We start from the raw sequence: 17,835 nt of genomic DNA on the forward strand, positions 1-17,835 counted from the left end.
CTTTTCCACTGCTTGATGCCTTCTTTTTTGTTATATAATCTAGCTGACACTATTGCACTAGTCTTCCTACTAACCTCCCTCATTCAGACTCTCCTTGCTACCTAGTTCTCCACAAAACTGACCAATTTATCTATCTCAAGTAGGTCCTTGAGGGCAGGGAACATATCTTATTCATCTTTTTATTCCCAGCCACAGAACCTAGCTGCATGCATGGCACACTTCAGCTCAGTTCAGTTCAGTTGCTCAGTCATGTCCGACTCTTTGCAACCCCATGAACTGCAGCACGCCAAGCCTCCCTGTCCATCACCAACTCCCGGAGTCCACCCAAACCCATGTCCATCGAGTCGGTGATGCCATCTAGCCATCTCATCCTCTGTCGTCCCCTTCTCCTCATGCCCTCAATCTTTGCCAGCATCAGGGTCTTTTCCAGTGAGTCAGCTTTTCGCATCAGGTGGCCAAAGTATTGGAGTTTCAGCTTCAGCATCAGTCCTTCCAATGAACACCCAGGACTGATCTCCTTTAGGATGGACTGGTTGGATCTCCTTGCAGTCCAAGAGACTCTTAAAAGTCTTCTCCAACACCACAGTTCAAAAGCATCAATTCTTCAGTGCTCAGCTTTCTTCACACTCCAACTCTCACATCCACACATGACCACTGGGAAAACCCATAGCCTTGACTAGACAGACTTTTGTTGGCAAAGTAATGTCTCTGTTTTTTAATATGCTGTCTAGGTTGGTCATAATTGTTCTTCCAAGGAGTAAGTATCTTTTAATTTCATTGCTGCAGTCACCATCTGCAGTGATTTTGGAGCCCAGAAAAATAAAATCAGCCACTTTTCCTCTGTTTCCCCATGTACCTGCCCTGAAGTGATGGGACCAGAGGCCATGATCTTAGTTTTCTGAATGTTGAGCTTTAAGCCAACTTTTCACTCTCGTCTTTCACTTTCATCAAGAGGCTCTTTAGTTCTTCTTCATTTTCTGCCATAAGGGTGATGTCATCTGCATATCTGAGATTATTGATATTTCTCCCAGCAATCTTGATTCCAGATGTGCTTCTTCCAGCCCAGTATTTCTCATAATGTACTCTGCATATAAGTTAAATAAACAGTGTGACAATAAACAGCCTTGATGTACTCCTTTTCCTACTTGGAACCAGTCTATTGTTCCATGTCCAGTTCTAACTGTTGCTTCCTGACCTGCATACAGGTTTCTCAAGAGGTAGGTCAGGTGGTCTGGTATTCCCATCTCTTTCAGAATTTCCCACAGTATATTGTGACCACACAGTCAAAGACTTTGGCATAGTCAATAAAGCAGAAATAGATGTTTTTCTGGAACTCTCTTGCTTTTTCGATGATCCAGTGGATGTTGGCAGTGTGATCTCTGGTTCCTCTGTCTTTTCTAAAACCAACTTGAACATTGGAAGTTCACAGTTCACGTATTGCTGAAACCTGATTTGAAGAATTTTAAGCATTACGTTACCAGCATGTGAGATGAGTGCAATTGGGCGGTAGTTTGAGCATTCTTTGTCATTGCCTTTCTTTGAGATTGGAATGAAAACTGACCTTTTTCAGTCCTGTGGCCACTGCTGAGTCTTCCATATTTGCTGGCATGTTGACTGCAGCACTTTGACAGCATCATATTTCAGGATTTGAAATAGATCACCGGGAATTCCATCACCTCCACTAGCTTTGTTTGTAGTGATGCTTCCTAAGGCCCACTTGACTTCAAATTCTAGGATGTCTGGCTCTAGGTGAGTGATCACACCATCGTGATTATCTGGGTCATGAAGATCTTTTTTGTACAGTTCTTTTGTGTATTCTTGCCACCTCTTCTTAATATCTTCTGCTTCTGTTAGGTCCCTACCATTTCTGTCCTTCATTGAGCCCATCTTTGCATGAAATGTTCCCTTGATATCTCTAATTTTCTTGAGAGATCTCTAGTCTTTCCCATTCTATTCAGTTCAGTTCAGTCGCTCAGTCGTGTCCAACTCTTTGTGACCTCATGAATCGCAGCACACCAGAGCTCCCTGTCCATCACCAACTCCCGGAGTCCACCCAAACCCATGTCCATCGAGTCGGTGATGCCATCTAGCCATCTCATCCTCTGTCGTCCCCTTCTCCTCATGCCCTCAATCTGTGCCAGCATCAGGGTCTTTTCCAGTGAGTCAGCTCTTCGCATCAGGTGGCCAAAGTATTGGAGTTTCAGCTTCAGCATCAGTCCTTCCAATGAACACCCAGGACTGATCTCCTTTAGGATGGACTGGTTGGATCTCCTTGCAGTCCAAGGGACTCTCAAGAGTCTTCTCCAACACCACACTTCAAAAGCATCAATTCTTTGGTGCTCAACTTTCTTCACAGTCCAACTCTCACATCCATACATGACCACTGGAAAAAACCATAGCCTTGACTAGACGGACCTTTGTTGGCAAAGTAATGTCTCTGCTTTTTAATATGCTGTCTAGGTTGGTCATAACTTTCCTTCCAAGGAGTAAGCATCTTTTAATTTCATGGCTGCAATCACCATCTGTACTGATTTTGGAGCCCCAAAAAATAAAGTCTGACACTGTTTCCACTGTTTCCCCATCTATTTCCCATGAAGTGATGGGACCAGATGCCATGATCTTAGTTTCCCCATTCTATTGTTTTCCTCTATTTCTTTGTATTGATTGGTGAGGAATGCTTTCTTATCTCTCCTTGCTATTCTTGGGAACCCTGGATTCAAATGGGTGTATCTTTCCTTTTCTCCTTTGCTTTTCACTTCCCGTCTTTTCACAGCTATTTGTAAGGTCTCCTCAGACAGCCATTTTGCTTTTTTGCATTTCTTTTTCTTGGGGATGGTCTTGATCCCTCTCTCCTGTACAATGTCACAAACCTCCAACCGTAGTTCATCAGGCACTCTGTCTATCAGATCTAGTCCCATAAATCTATTTCTCACTTCCAGTGTATAGTCATAAGGGATTTGATTTAGATCATACCTGAATGACCTAGTGGTTTTCTCCACTTTCTTCAATTTCAGTCTGAATTTGACAATAAGGAGTTCATGATCCAGAATGGTACACTGGAGATGCTTAAAAACTTACATTGAATATGGTTCTGTTATATTTTTATTTAAACATCTTTTTCTGCTCCTCAAACTTATAGGATAAAATTTGATTTTTTTACTTCATCTTCAACTTCTACTCCCCTATGTATTTTAGTGTTTAATTTCTTAATTTCAGTGTTCCATCCATATTGAAATTGTTTTTAACTGAGTATGTTATAATTAAGCTTCTGTGCCTTTCTTCATTCTGTTTTTCTTACATCAAATATGCTTCTTCCTTCTACTTCTGATAAAATTCTACTGTTTATCTTTCAAGGACCAGTTCAAATATCAATACTACCTCCTTCTGAAACCTGACTTCTCCGCACTAGCAGAATTAGTCATTTTTCCTCTGCATTTCCATAACATATTGCTTAAATATTTATTGTATGATAATAAGCATATTATATTAGGATTAATGTATATATTTATCTTGCTTTCCACCCTCATACAGAATGGGAGCTCCTTAAGGATAAGTAACTATTATCTTTATATCCCCAATGCCTATCACAATACCTGATACAATACCTCTCCAGATTGACCTGTTTGTTTAATGGGGTTGAGGTCTTTAGAAATTATACGCATTTGCTTATTAATTTAATTACAGAGTATTATTTGAGCAGTTATTTTTCTGGGACCATAAGTCAGTAAAAGTGAAGAAAGTTTTGATTTATCAAAAAGCTTGCCCATGATTTCTGTTCTGATTGACTTTTTCAATGCAGATGAGCTGGTTGCCTAGGACAGAATTCTTAGGACAGTGCCCTGTATACAGTGAACTTTTAGCAAATGTTTGACCAATAAATGAATGATAAAGCAAAAGAAATAATATATATGTATTTTTGACTAAAAAGATGTGGACATATCTGTTAGGCATACAAGAAAAACTGGAAGGAAAATCCCCAACATATGAACATGGGGAGAAAACTTCCTGAATTATTTTTTTATGGAAATCAGAGAACACTCTGCCTGAGGAACAGCTTCCTCTATTTCCCATTGGCCGGAGTTTGAAGCTGACCTTGAGCCTCATTCAGAAAATAACTGAAACATAATGATTAAAGGATTAATCCAAGAAGATATAACAATTATAAATATATATGCACCCAACACAAGAGCACTGCAATATGTAAGGCTAACAAGTATGAAAGGGGAAATTAACAGTAACACAATAATAGTTGGAGACTTTAATACCCATTCACACCTATGGATAGATCAAACTAAACAGAAAATTAGCAAGGAAACACAAACTTTAAATGATACAATGGACCAGTTAGACCTAATTGATATCTATAGGACATTTCACCCCAAAACAATGAATTTCACCTTTTTCTCAAGTGCACATGGAAACTTCTCCAGGATAGATCACATCCTGGCCATAAATTTAGCCTTGGTAAATTCAGAAAAATTGAAATCATTCTAAGCATCTTTTCTGATCACAATGCGCTAAGATTAGATGTTAACTACAGGAAAAAAAACTATTAAAAATACAAACATATGGAGGCTAAACAACGCGCTTCTGAATAACCAAAAAAAATCACAGAAGAAATCAAAATATGCATAGAAACGAATGAAAATGAAAACACAACAACCCAAAACCTGTGGGATTCAATAAAAGCAGTGCTGAGGGGAAGGTTCATAGCAATACAAGCTTACCTCAAGAAACAAGAGAAAAATCTGATAAATAACCTAACTCTACACCTAAAGCAACTAGAAAAAGAAGAAATGAAGCACCTCAAGGTTAGTAGAAGGAAAGAAATCTTAAAAATTAGGGCAGAAATAAATGAAAAAGAAACAAAGGACACCATAGCAAAAATCAACAAAGCTAAAAGCTGGTTTTCTGAGAAGATAAATAAAATAAACAAACCATTAGCCAGACTCATCAAGGAAAAAATGGAGAAGAATTAAATCAACAAAATTAGAAATGAAAATGGGGAAATCACAACAGACAACACAGAAATACAAAGGATCATAAGAGACTATTATCAGCAACTATATGCCAATAAAATGGACAACTTGGAAGAAATGGACAAATTCTTAGAGATGTGTAACTTTCCAAAACTGAACCAAGAATAAATAGAAAATCTTAACAGACCCATCACAAGCACGGAAATAAAAACTGTAATCAGAAATCTTCCAGCAAATAAAAGCCCAGGACCAGATGGCCTCACAGCTGAATTCTACCAAAAATGTAGAGAAGAGCTAACACCTATCCTACTCAAACTCTTCCAGAAAATTGCAGAGGAAAGTAAACTTCCAAACTCATTCTATGAGGCCACCATCACCCTAATACCAAAACCAGACAAAGATGCCACAAAAAAGAAAACTACAGGCCAATATCACTGATGAATATAGATGTAAAAATCCTTAACAAAATTCTAGCGGACAGAATCTAACAACATATTAAAAAGATCATACATCATGACCAAGTGGGCTTTATCCCAGGGATGCAAGGATTCTTCAATAGCTGCAAATCAATCAGTGTGATACACCACATTAACAAATTGAAAGATAAAAACCATATGATTATCTCAATAGATGCAGAGAAAGCCTTTGAAGAAATTCAACATCCATTTATGATAAAAGAAAAAAACCCCCAGAAAGTAGGCATAGAAGGAACATACCTCAACATAATAAAAGCCATATATGACAAACCCACAGCAAGCATTATCCTCAATGGTGAAAAATTGAAAGCATTTCCCCTTAAATCAAGAACAAGACAAGGGTGCCCACTCTCACCACTACTATTCGACATAGTTTTGGAAATTTTAGCCACAGCAATTAGAGAAGAAAAAGAAATAAAAGGAATCCAGATTGGAAAAGAAGAAGCAAAACTCTCACTGTTTGCAGATGACATGATCCTCTACATAGAAAACCCTAAAGTCTCCATCAGAAAATTACTAGAGCTAATCAATGAATATAGTAAAGTTGCAGGATGTAAAATTAACACATAAATCCCTTGCATTCCTATACACTAACAATGAAAATAGAAAGAGAAATTAAGGAAACAATTCCATTCACCACTGCAATGAAGGGAATAAAATACTTGGGAATAAAGCTACCTAAAGAAACAAAAGACCTATATATAGGAAACTATAACACACTGATGAAAGAAATCAAAGATGACACAAATAGATGGAGAAATATACCATGTTCATGGATCAGAAGAATCAATATAGTGAAAATGAGTATACTACCCAAAGGAATCTGTAGATTCAATGCAATCCCTATCAAGCTACCAACTTTATTTTTCAGAGAGCTAGAACAAATAATTTCACAATTTGTATGGAAATACAAAGAACCTTGAATATCCAAAGCAATCTTGAGAAAGAAGAATGGAACTGGAGGAATCAACCTGCCTGACTTCAGACTATACTACAAAGCTCCAGTCAGCAAGACAGTGTGGTACTGGCACAAAGAGCAAAATAGATCAGTGGAACAAAATACAAAGCCCAGAGATAAATCCATGCACCTATGGACACCTTATCTTTAACATAGGAGACAAGACTATACAATGGAGAAAACACAATCTCTTTAACAAGTGGTGCTGGGAAAACTAGTCAACCACTTGTAAAAGAATGAAACAAGAACACTTTCTAACACCATACACAAAAATAAACTCAAAATGGATTAAAGATCTAAATGTAAGGCCAGAAACTATTAAACTCCTGGAGGAAAACATAGGCAAAACACTCTCTGACATAAATCACAACAGGATCCTCTATGACCCACCTCCCAGAGTAATGGAAATAAAAGCAAAAATAAACAAATGGGACCTATTTAACTTAAAAGCTTTTGCACAACAAAGGAAACTATAAGCAATGTGAAAAGACAGCCTTCGGAATGGAAGAAAATAATAGCAAAAGAAGCAACTGACTGAAAGAATTAATCTCAGATATACAAGCAGCTCATGCAGCTCAATTCCAGAAAAATAAACGACCCAATCAAAAAATGGGCCAAAGAACTAAACCAACATTTCTCCAAAGCAGACATACAGATGGCTAACAAATACATGAAAAGATGCTCAATATCACTCAATATCAGAGAAATGCAAATCAAAACTACAATGAAGTACCATCTCACGCTCGTCAGAATGGCTGCTATCCAAAAGTCTACAAGCAATAATGCTGGAGAGGGCGTGGAAAAAAGGGAACCCTCTTACACTGTTAGTGGGAATGCAAACTAGTACAGTCACTATGGAGAACAGTGTGGAGATTCCTTAAAAAACTGAAAACATCTTCCATATGACCCAGCAATCCCACTGCTGGGCATACACACCAAGGAAACCAGAATTGAAAGAGACATGTGTACCCCAATGTTCATCGCAACACTGTTTACAATAGGTAGGACATGGAAGCAACCTAGATGTTCATCAGCAGATGAATGCATAAGAAAGTTGTACATATACACAATAGAATATTACTCAGCTATTAAAAAGAATACATTTGAATCAGTTCTAATGAGGTGGATGAAACTGGAGCCTATTATACAGAGTGAAGTAAGTCAGAAAGAAAAATACCAATACAGTATACTAACACATATATATATGGAATTTAGAAAGATAATAACGATGACCCTATATGCGAGACATCAAAAGAGACACAGATGTATTGAAGTCTTTTGGACTCTGTGGGAGAAGGTGAGGGTGGGATGATTTGAGAGAATAGCATTGAAACATGTATATTATCATACGTGAAACAGATTGTCAGCCCAGGATGTTCAGGGCTAGTGCACTGGGATGACCCTGAGGGATGGGATGGGAAGTTGGGAGGGTGGTTCAGGATGGGAAACACATGTATGCCCATGGCTGATTCATGTCAATGTATGGCGAAAAACACTACAATATTGTAAAGTAATTAGCCTCCAATTAAATAAATTAATTTTTAAAAATAAAGTTCATTCTTTTTAATTGGGGAGAAGAAAAAGAAAATAACTGAAAAAGGGTTGGTCCTGTAAGACCTATTTAACAGGTGCTTTGTTTCCTAGCTACATCCCAGCAAACTTGCCATTTGCTTTCACTGAATGTCCATATGAAGTCTACAACAGTTGGAAATTACTTCTGCTTTGTTTTGGAGCTGTACAACTGTTTTGCTGAAGCTAGGCTTATTTATTATTTCACTTATTTTCTTAACAGTTTACTAAAAAACTTTTAAAGAAAATAACCATTTTCTAATAAAGGCATTTTATTTTGAATTTTATATTCTTAAACTTTTAATCATTTGGAAAAAAGATAAACAAGCCTTGTTCAAACAGATGATGTAAAACAACACAACTTCTCATAGCTATGATTCAACTTCTCTTGCTCAGTATCGTGGCCATCAGGCTTCACTACATTAACTAGCAAACTTTTTTTTGCCTTGACTTTACTTTTTCATTATTTGTGTTTGCCTCACCTGTAAGAACCATCTTACTAACCCCTTAGCCTGTGTCTATATCACTGACTCTGCCCCTCTGTTCAAACCACAGTTGATGTTTGGAACACCATTTCCTACTCCAGGGGATCTTCCAGACCCAGGGATCAAACCCATGTCTCTCGTGTGTCCAGTATTGGCAGGCAGATTGTTTATCACTAACACCAACTGCTCTACATAGCTCAACACAAAGTTATCACACAAACACAATATAAGGAGCTCTTAATTCTCATCTTATTTTTGTTCTATTATCAACCATTACCTTTATAGGATTTTCATCTAAGATTATTCACACACCGTTACTCATTAAATGTTTGATTACTACTGTATAAAAATCATTGCCATGAGCACTAGCCTGGCAGAAATCAATCCTTTTTATATTTTCTTGGTCGCATATTCACAGAGTTGATGGATGTTATTACCCAATTTCTTATTGTGTTAACAAACATGTTACATGTTAACTGGTGCCTATGGAATAAATACATGGAAATCTAGTAAAGCATGATAAACCAGCAAGGTGATGGTTTGTCAGTCTTACTCACAACATCAACATTATAAAACTTCTGAAGATCTTTAATAATGCAGTCATTTACATTGTGAGAAGTCCATTAACAGATTCCAGACCCTCCAAAGATGACAAAATGTAGCCAAAATTGTAAACCCATAATTATGATTCAATATGAGAAGTGATGTATCAGAGGAGTATACAAAATTCTGTTGGAGTCCAAAGGAAGGCAAAATATTAATATGTTAGTAAGGGCAAATAAATACTGTTTAAAAGCAAAATTCCATGATGAAAACAAAGCATTGTTTGAGTTTTGACATTGAGTAACAAATAGTTATGTCTGTATTCATGAAGCAGAAAATGTTGGATCAAGCGGCTATGATTTTTCCAGTAGTCATGTATGGATGTGAGAGTTGGACTATAAAGAAAGCTGAGTGCCTAAGAATTGATGCTTTTGAACTGTGGTGTTGGAGAAGACTCTTGAGAGTACCTTGGACTGCAAGGAGATCCAACCAGTTCATCCTAAAGGAGATCAGTCCTGGGTGTTCATTGGAAGGACTGATGCTGAAGCTGAAACTCCAATACTTTGGCCACCTGATGCGAAGAGCTGACTCATTGGAAAAGACCCTGATGCTGGGAAAGATTGAAGGCAGGAGAAGGGGACAACAGAGGTTGAGATGGTTGGATGGTATCACCAACTCGAAGGACATGAGTTTGAGCAAGCTCTGGAAGTTGGTGATGGACAGGAAAGCCTGGCATGCTGCAGTCCACAGGGTCGCAAAGAGTCAGACACAACTGAGCGACTGAACTGAAACTATTTCTTTTCTTCAAGAGCATTCATAGGTAACCTTTTACAGAAGTGTGGCTCTGACTTTGAAAATATTAACAGTTATCATAGTCAGTAGAGTATGTGAAGTGATTTTGTATGTGTATGTAGTGGATTTTTTTTTATCATTTCTTATTTCAATATGGGGAGGAAGTCTTTGTTGATTTTGCTGCCTATAACTGTAATATATATATATATATATATATATATATATATATATGCTTCCATATTTTCAAACAACATTGAAATATTTTAAAAGGTGGAGTCAAAGTTACCCCTTAGTCCAGCTTCTGAGAGAGAAACTGTTGTTAGCAGTTATTATGTGAATTCCCAAGTATTTTACAAACATAGTTTTATATTACATTGTTCTTACTATAGAAATATTATTCTGTAAAATGCAGATTTTTTCAGTCAGACAGTGGAATACTTTCCAGACTGGGAAAACTTACTTGTTTTGACATGCAGAAGTATCTATGCTATATTAAATGGATTGTTTTCTTTTTTTCTTTTTTTAAAATCTTTTTGTTTTGTATTGGGGTGTAGCCAGTTAACAATGTGATAGTTTCAGGTGAGCAGTGAAGGGACTCAGCCATACATATACATGTATCCATTCTCTCCCAAGCTCCCATCCCATCCAGGCTGCCACATAACACTGAGCAGAATTCCGTGTGCTGTATGTACAGTAGGTCCTTCTTGGTTACCTTAAATGTATTGTTTTAAAACTAAATAGAATATCAATTATCTTTCATCAGTATAAATAATTTGGGTTTAAAAGTAGTAATTTTTCGTTCACATGTCCCTCTTTCTAAATTAAAGTATATGACTATAGAAGAATATAAAGCTTGCAGATGTACTATTGAAAATTAATCTTTGGTGCTCTGGGTGTAATTATTGAAATAAAAAGAAATGGATATAAAATTTCAAATACCTTTTCCAACAGATCTTTATAATCTGTTATTTGCTTTGCATGATAAAACTTTCATTAAGATTATATGATGGGTTTCCCAGGTCTCTGGACTCAGGACTCACCAGTGCATTACAGGGTCTATCTGTCACAGACACACACCTTGTTGAAGTGGATGGAGACACGCTTTCCCTGTATGGCTCAGGAGCACTGGAATGTCTGGATCGGAACTGGAGTGTGCAAACAGCAGGAATGGTGACAACAGTGTCCTTCACTTTCATAGAATTTGATGAAATCGTCCAAGTGCTTCCCAAATTGAAGATTAAGTTTCCTAATTCTCTGGTAAACATTTCCTTTTTGTTGTATATTTGAATTCTTCTCAGTCATGACTTGTATATTCAGGCCAAAGACCTATTTTAACTTTTATTTATGCAATTTCTGTCTGGCAGGGAGGCTAAGTTCTTGTGTTGAATTTATGAATCTGAGATTTAAATTAGTATTCATAAATGGCCTTGCAGTCTTCTGTTAATATTGGAAATTTTCTCTCTAGAAAATGCTTCCTTATGGAGTATGAAGGACCAATGTAATTTTATTCAAGTGACATGCTTCTGCTTTGGGGAGCTTTCAACAGGACCTCACTTAACTCTTCATTATATATTCATTTACTATACCTGGTATTAACAGGACAAGTATACTCACATATAATTTTATAGTAGTCTGCTAACAACATTTAAAATCATTTTAATAGCTCATTAAAGTTACTTTGAGAAATTAGCCTTTTCCAGTTATGGTATTATTATATTAATTATTAGTATAAATTTGTGAAAGCTGTGATTTCTGAGTTGTCTCTTGAGTTTTTGTTATCATTTTGTTTTTCTCAATTAGCTAGTGATTTCCCTCACCAACGCTTTTTTAAAAAATGTATTTATTTTAATTGGAGGCTAATTACTTTACAATATTGTAGTGATTTTTACCATACATTGAAATGAATCATCCATGGGTGTACATGTATTCCCCATCCTGAACCCCCTTCCCACCTCCCTCCCCATCCCATCCCATCCCTCAGGGTCATCCCAGTGCACCAGTCCTGAGCACCCTGTCTCATGCATTGAACCTAGACTAGTGATCTATTTCATATGCTAACATACATGTTTCAATACTATTCTCTCAAATCATCTCACCCTCACCTTTTCCCAGAGTCCAAAAGTCTGTTCTTTACATCTGTGTCTCTTTTGCTGTCTCGCATATAAGGTCATTGTTACCATCTTTCTAAATTCCATATATATGCATTAATATACTGTATTGGTGTTTTACTTTCTCACTTACTTCACTCTGTATAATAGGCTCCAGTTTCATCCACCCCATTAGAACGGATTCAAATGTATTCTTTTTAATAGCTGAGTAATATTCCATTGTGTATGTGTACCACAGCTTTCTTATCCATTCATCTGCCAGTAGACACCTAGGTTGCTTCCATGTCCTGGCTATTGTAAACAGTGCTGCAATGAACATTGGAGTACATGTGTCTCTTTCAATTCTGGTTTCCTCATCACCAACCCTTTTATAATGTATTTTGTTCTTTTGTTATATTCTCCTCTCTAATAAAAAGGATAGAAGTGGAGACAGTGTGTTTAGAACAGATCATCCAAATTCACAGACAGAACATTTCTATTAGCATTTCAATGTTAGTATTTTGTTTTCTGATAGCCAGTTTAAGTAGACTACATAGTAATTAGCAAGATAAAAGTAATAATGGTTAACTAGTTCTTCTCAGAAGTACTGTGAGCCCTGTATTTGTAATGTTTTGAAAATTTTACTTCTGGTTTTTCCTTTGTAGATTTAATCTCCATGTAAAGCATATAAAATCATTGTAATATCTAGAAGAGTCTGAATTATTGTATATTTATATAATTTTTTAGAAACATAGTTAGTTAATAGATAGTCAGATGTCCTTTGCAGAATGGAAATCACTTCAAGTTCAATATTGGGTGGCTTAATATATTCTATCAATGATTTTGTATTAGGTAGATTAAAGGTATGTAAGTTTAATACATTCAGTTGGTTTAATGAAAACATATTAGCTAACCCTAAAGTTTAGACTTATTTGGGGAATGATAGTGAAACTTTAATGGTAACATTTTAAGATGGTTAGACTCAATATTCACCCCTTTTTTTGTTTGTTATTGTAGCACCTTAAATTCAAGGAAACAAATCTTGTAATGCTGCAGCAATTTAATGCACTAGCACAGCTCCGTCGAGTTGACCAGTTGACAATTGATCCTCAAGGAAATCCAGTTGTCAGTTTTACACTCTGGAAATATTATGTCCTGTTTAGACTGAGCCATTTTAATATGCAGAAAATAAATGGAACAGAGGTAAGCTGAACACTAAGTCAACCGTAGAACTAAAATGTTCCTTTTAAAGGGAAATAATCATAAAAATATCCAGGAATTTATGTGTAAATCATGATTGAACTTTTGAGAAATAATTTTTTTTAAAATCCTGATATTTAAAATGTTGAAAACCTAAAAATATTTGTCTAAAAATTTCTAATATACTAGGCAAATTTTATGAATAAATTAGTAACCAGATCATGGTGAACAGTGAATACTTTTTCTCTTGTTTTTAAGTATTCTGAGAAGGAATGATAGGATAACAGTTTAAAATGAAAAGAAAAAGAACACTTCCATAAGTAATGTGATCTTTGTTTTTTTCAGAGTGTTTTACATACTGACATGCAAAAGGGCCTGGGAAAGTGATACTAAATGTCATTTAATAAAGGTTATGATAGAGGAAGGGAAGAATAACATGCAAAAAAATGTACATAGGGAAAGAAGAGTGATTTTAAAAAGAATAGATAAGAGGGAGAAATAAGCAAGGAGGAAAGTTAAAAGAAGAAAAAGTGAACATGAATGAAAAAGGAAATAAAACAACCATAAGTAAAAGTCTAGATTGCTTTGTTAATAGTTGGTAACAGCTGCTTGAACATATATACAGTGTATAATTCAGGTCTGGAGCCTGAATAACTGGAAAATTATTAACAAAGAGTTATTTTTCAGATTGATTCTGCTAAGCTTGTCACAAGGGTAATCCCCCAGCTATCCAAAGATCATGTTCTCTTTAAATATTACTTTGGAAGAAGAGAGAGAAACTATGTTTCTTCTACTGTGGAATTCCAGAACTGAGTTTAGATAATCCTCCAAAGGAAAAAATCTTTTAATATGCTACTAGTATTAGTGTGATTATCTCTTAAAATTCAGACCTCCTTATTGTAAGATGAGCTATAATCAACTTTGCTAGCAGGGTGGTTATAGCAACTGTAGTTCCCTGCAACTGATACACCATAAGTAACTCTGGCCTAAAGCTTGAGAACTCCAGCATACCATCAGGAGACTGGAGGTCTCTGGGTCAGCGTTTAAGAGCCATGTGAAATTTGCATCAGCTATGGTAGGTCCATGACCCCAGTATCAGTATCTGTTGAAGATGTAGGGCAAGCCTGGAACCTTCAGATGACTATTAATTTCTCCAACTAGTTCTCAAGAGATTTATTTCAGTTTTATGTACCCTCTTGGTACTTCCCCAAAGAGGTTGTAAGTCACTGGTCAGATCTAATAATTAGTTCCAAAAGTTTCCAAAGCTAGCCTGGACTGTAGGATAGTTATTTTAGCTATAGGTGAGGAATTCTCCCTCATTAATGGCCAAGCCATTATCTTGATTAACCCTAAATTCTGTATTTACCCAAATGTGGATCACTACTGGAGACATAATAGTTATTATAAAACCTTAAAATAGGAAGTAATAGTATAATATAATTATATAAAGTAGAGACAAATGAGAAAGAACCACACTCTGATTTAAAGTTCTGAAAGTGTCAATGCCCAGGGATATTTGACCTTTTAATAAAAGACCTAGAATAAAACTGCTTATCTCATCCTTGACAGTATGTGATAATGTTATACTGTATTTCTGCTTTTCTTTGTATGAGAGAGAGTGAGCAATGTGAGCATCAAGAGGAAGAGATGGAGTAGTGGCCTGCACTGGCCGCTAGGTGACTATGTTAGACCAAACAAGTTAGTTGTCAGCTGAAGGAGTGATTCCAGGGAGCTGCAGCCTCATTAACTACTGAAGTCTAGGGAAGGAAGGGAGAGTCAGTCTGCAGTGATTCATATGTATAAGCCGCTTGTGAATTATGGGTTATTTTCCAGAAAATTCCTGTGTAGGTTATTATAGCAAGTGTTACGAATAAAGTTTTTAAAGATCCAAAATGTACCAGGGTCTCTCAACCTCAGCTCTATTGACATTTTGGACCAGGTAACTCTTTGTTATGGGGACTGTCCCATACACTGTAGGACATTTAACGGCATCCCTGGCTTTGACTCATTAGATGCTAGTAGCATCTCTCCACCAGTTGCAATAAACCAAAAATGTCTCTGGACACTTGCAAACATCCCCTAGGAGCCAAAGTGGCCCCTGATTGGGAACCACTGAATTATATTGACAAAGAAATAGTATTTAAAATGCAAGAAACCTAATTTTATATTTAAAACATGCCCAGATATTAATGCAAGTCTTGCTTTTAGCTTTTAGTAGTTTCTTGGTTAACACAGGAACGAGCCCACATGGGGAATAGACCTGTGACAAATTATTCCTTGTGGGGAGAAAGGTGGATGTAACTTCAGAATGAGCTGGAATGCCGTTCCTAATCCAATGTTCATTCCCTCACAAAGGGATGAAATTATCCTTTCAGGAACAAGGTATTAACAACACATTGACTTGCCTTTAACACGTTATTAAAGTTAGTCTATTCCGTTGATACTTAGATTTTCCCCCTTAAATCATTCTACTCAAAGGAGCTTTGGGATTTTTGAAGAAAAAAAAAATTCATTAAGAACTTAAGGTGTCTCAAGTATAATCCTCAGGAACCATGACTTCTAAGTCAAAGCTAACACCTCATCTCCCAGCCCTTTTCCATCACTATAAGCCACATTTGTAAATCTACATTCTAATCAAGCTCAGGGAAAAAAGAGAAATATCAGTCAGAACTCACTCTCTTCTTACAGGCCAGGAGAATATATTTTCCCTGAAAAGAAATTTTTTAATTAATTTATTTATTTTTGGTTGCTGCATCAAGTCTTAATGCAACATGTGGGGTCTTCCTTGCAGTGCATGACTCTGTAGTTGCAGAGTTTGCAGGCTTTGCAGGCTTTGTTGCCCTGAAGCATGTGGGATCTTAGTTCCCCAACCAAGACTCAAACTGGCATCCCCTGTATTGGATTCTCAATCATTGAACCACCAGGGAAGTCCCTACAAGAAAATATCTAATTTGGACATTTCTATGAGATTATGTTAGTTGTATCAAGTTAAGAGGCAATGTCATTTTTTACCCCTTTCCTGTTTGTCTCTTCAGGTGACGCAAAATGATATGATAATGGCTGAGAGGCTGTTTGGAATCCTAGCACATGTAGCATCTTCTGAATTACCCCAGTACCGACTGATTTCAATACTGGGTGATACCAGGTAAACTTTAATTTCTATAGTTTTTATAGAAGTATTGTTGCACCAAAGTTATACATTACACACACTTCTTAATTGTGCTATTTATTCGTTCCACAAACATTCTAAATTTGTTTTTGTCTGGCCTTCTCCAAAGTGTTGGAGCTATAAGGATGAATATGATAAAGTTCTTGCCTTTTTGTGACTTATAAGCTAATAAATTAACTTATTAGTTTATAAGCTAATAAGACATTTCAGATGTTGTAAGAGTATAGGAGAGACTACACTTTGGAAGAACATTGGGGAAGGCTTCACAAAGGAGTTAAGATTTTTCTAGCTTGTCAGGAATGAATAAGAGTTTTTTTAGATACAGGGTATGAGGAAAGGAGATCTGCAAAGGCACAGGGAATTGTAAATAATTCAGTTATAATTAGAGCATAGGATGATTGTGAATTGTGATAGTGAAAGTAGAAAGATCGGTTGTGATCTGATTTTGAAGAGCCCAGAAAAACAAAATGAATACTGTGCTTTGTGGTTAAGCACAACAATCAGGTGATTAGATTCATGTTCTCGAATGGCTGCCATTTGAGAGGACAGAGAAGGAAGGGATGGAGAGCACTCAAGAGGCTAGTCTGTATTCCAGGAGAGAGCTTATAAGGGTCTGCACTAAGAAAGAATAGAGAAGATAATTTGAAAAATACATAGAAGTGTACCTGGCAGAAAACACTGACTGATTGACAAGGTACGGCATGGATAGGAGAAAAGTCAAAGATGGTGTGTCAGTCGTGACTCACTTACGGATAATTCCCCCTGACTAGAGTAAGGAGAAAACAATTGATATACAAGAAATCAGTTATCTACAAAATCACTGAAAGGGATAGGGAAGCAGTCTCTAGGCTGAGCCTGGAGGGGATCCCAGAGTGATACCACAGAACCAGTCCACCAAGGACACTGCCATCTTTGCTACAGTCTGGGAGCTGGGGAGGTCAGGATACTTGTCCAAACCATGGCCTCCACTTTTCATATAGGGGTCAGGAAGTTCCCCATTCCTCTCTTCAAAGGTCGGCTCTACCATAATTCATACCAATAAAATGTGTATCTGGTGTTCTTGCTTTCCCACTTAGTTCAGTTCTGATTTCAGAGCTTACCCATGTATATCTGATTGGCAGAACTGAAATCTCATAAAAAGCCTACAGAACATTCTGAAAAAAACTACTGAGCAAGGTGCTGTTACAAAATGAACAGTCAATGTAAGAAATAGGAAGCATTGAATTAAAGAAATGATGTTCTGGGAAGATTCATTAAAAAGTGGGCTTCCCTGGTGGCTCAGTTACTAAAGAATCTGCCCGCGCTGCAGGTAGACCTGGGTTTGATCACTGGGTTGAGAAGATCTCCTGGAGGAGAGCATGGTAACCCACTCCAGTATTCTTGCTGGAGAATCCCCATGGACAGAGGAGCCTGACGGGCGACAGTCCATGGGGTCGCAAATTGTTGGACACGACTGAGCGACTAAGCACAGCACATAATGTAAAAAACTTTAATAACCTGAAAATAATAATCCCAGAATATCCTCAGAGAAAGGATGTTGAAGTTTGCCAAGTTTCTTTCCTTGTTGGGGAGAAATA

General features: G+C 36.9%; 1 protein-coding gene across 5 annotated transcripts in view; it reads left to right on the forward strand.

Moving 5' to 3' along the window:
• The window catches only part of LRRC49 (leucine rich repeat containing 49), a 162,126-nt gene that overhangs the window by 124,744 nt on the left and 19,547 nt on the right, over window positions 1-17,835 (forward strand). For all 5 annotated transcript variants that reach the window (XM_065940603.1, XM_065940604.1, XM_065940605.1 and 2 more), the window contains 3 exons: window positions 10,822-11,059; window positions 12,907-13,092; window positions 16,125-16,234. In XM_065940603.1, the coding sequence (XP_065796675.1) occupies window positions 10,822-11,059; window positions 12,907-13,092; window positions 16,125-16,234 (534 nt within the window). The remainder of the gene's footprint in view (window positions 1-10,821; window positions 11,060-12,906; window positions 13,093-16,124; window positions 16,235-17,835) is intronic.

This window comes from Muntiacus reevesi, chromosome 7, assembly GCF_963930625.1.
Source record: "Muntiacus reevesi chromosome 7, mMunRee1.1, whole genome shotgun sequence".
NCBI classification, from domain to species: Eukaryota; Metazoa; Chordata; class Mammalia; order Artiodactyla; family Cervidae; genus Muntiacus; species Muntiacus reevesi.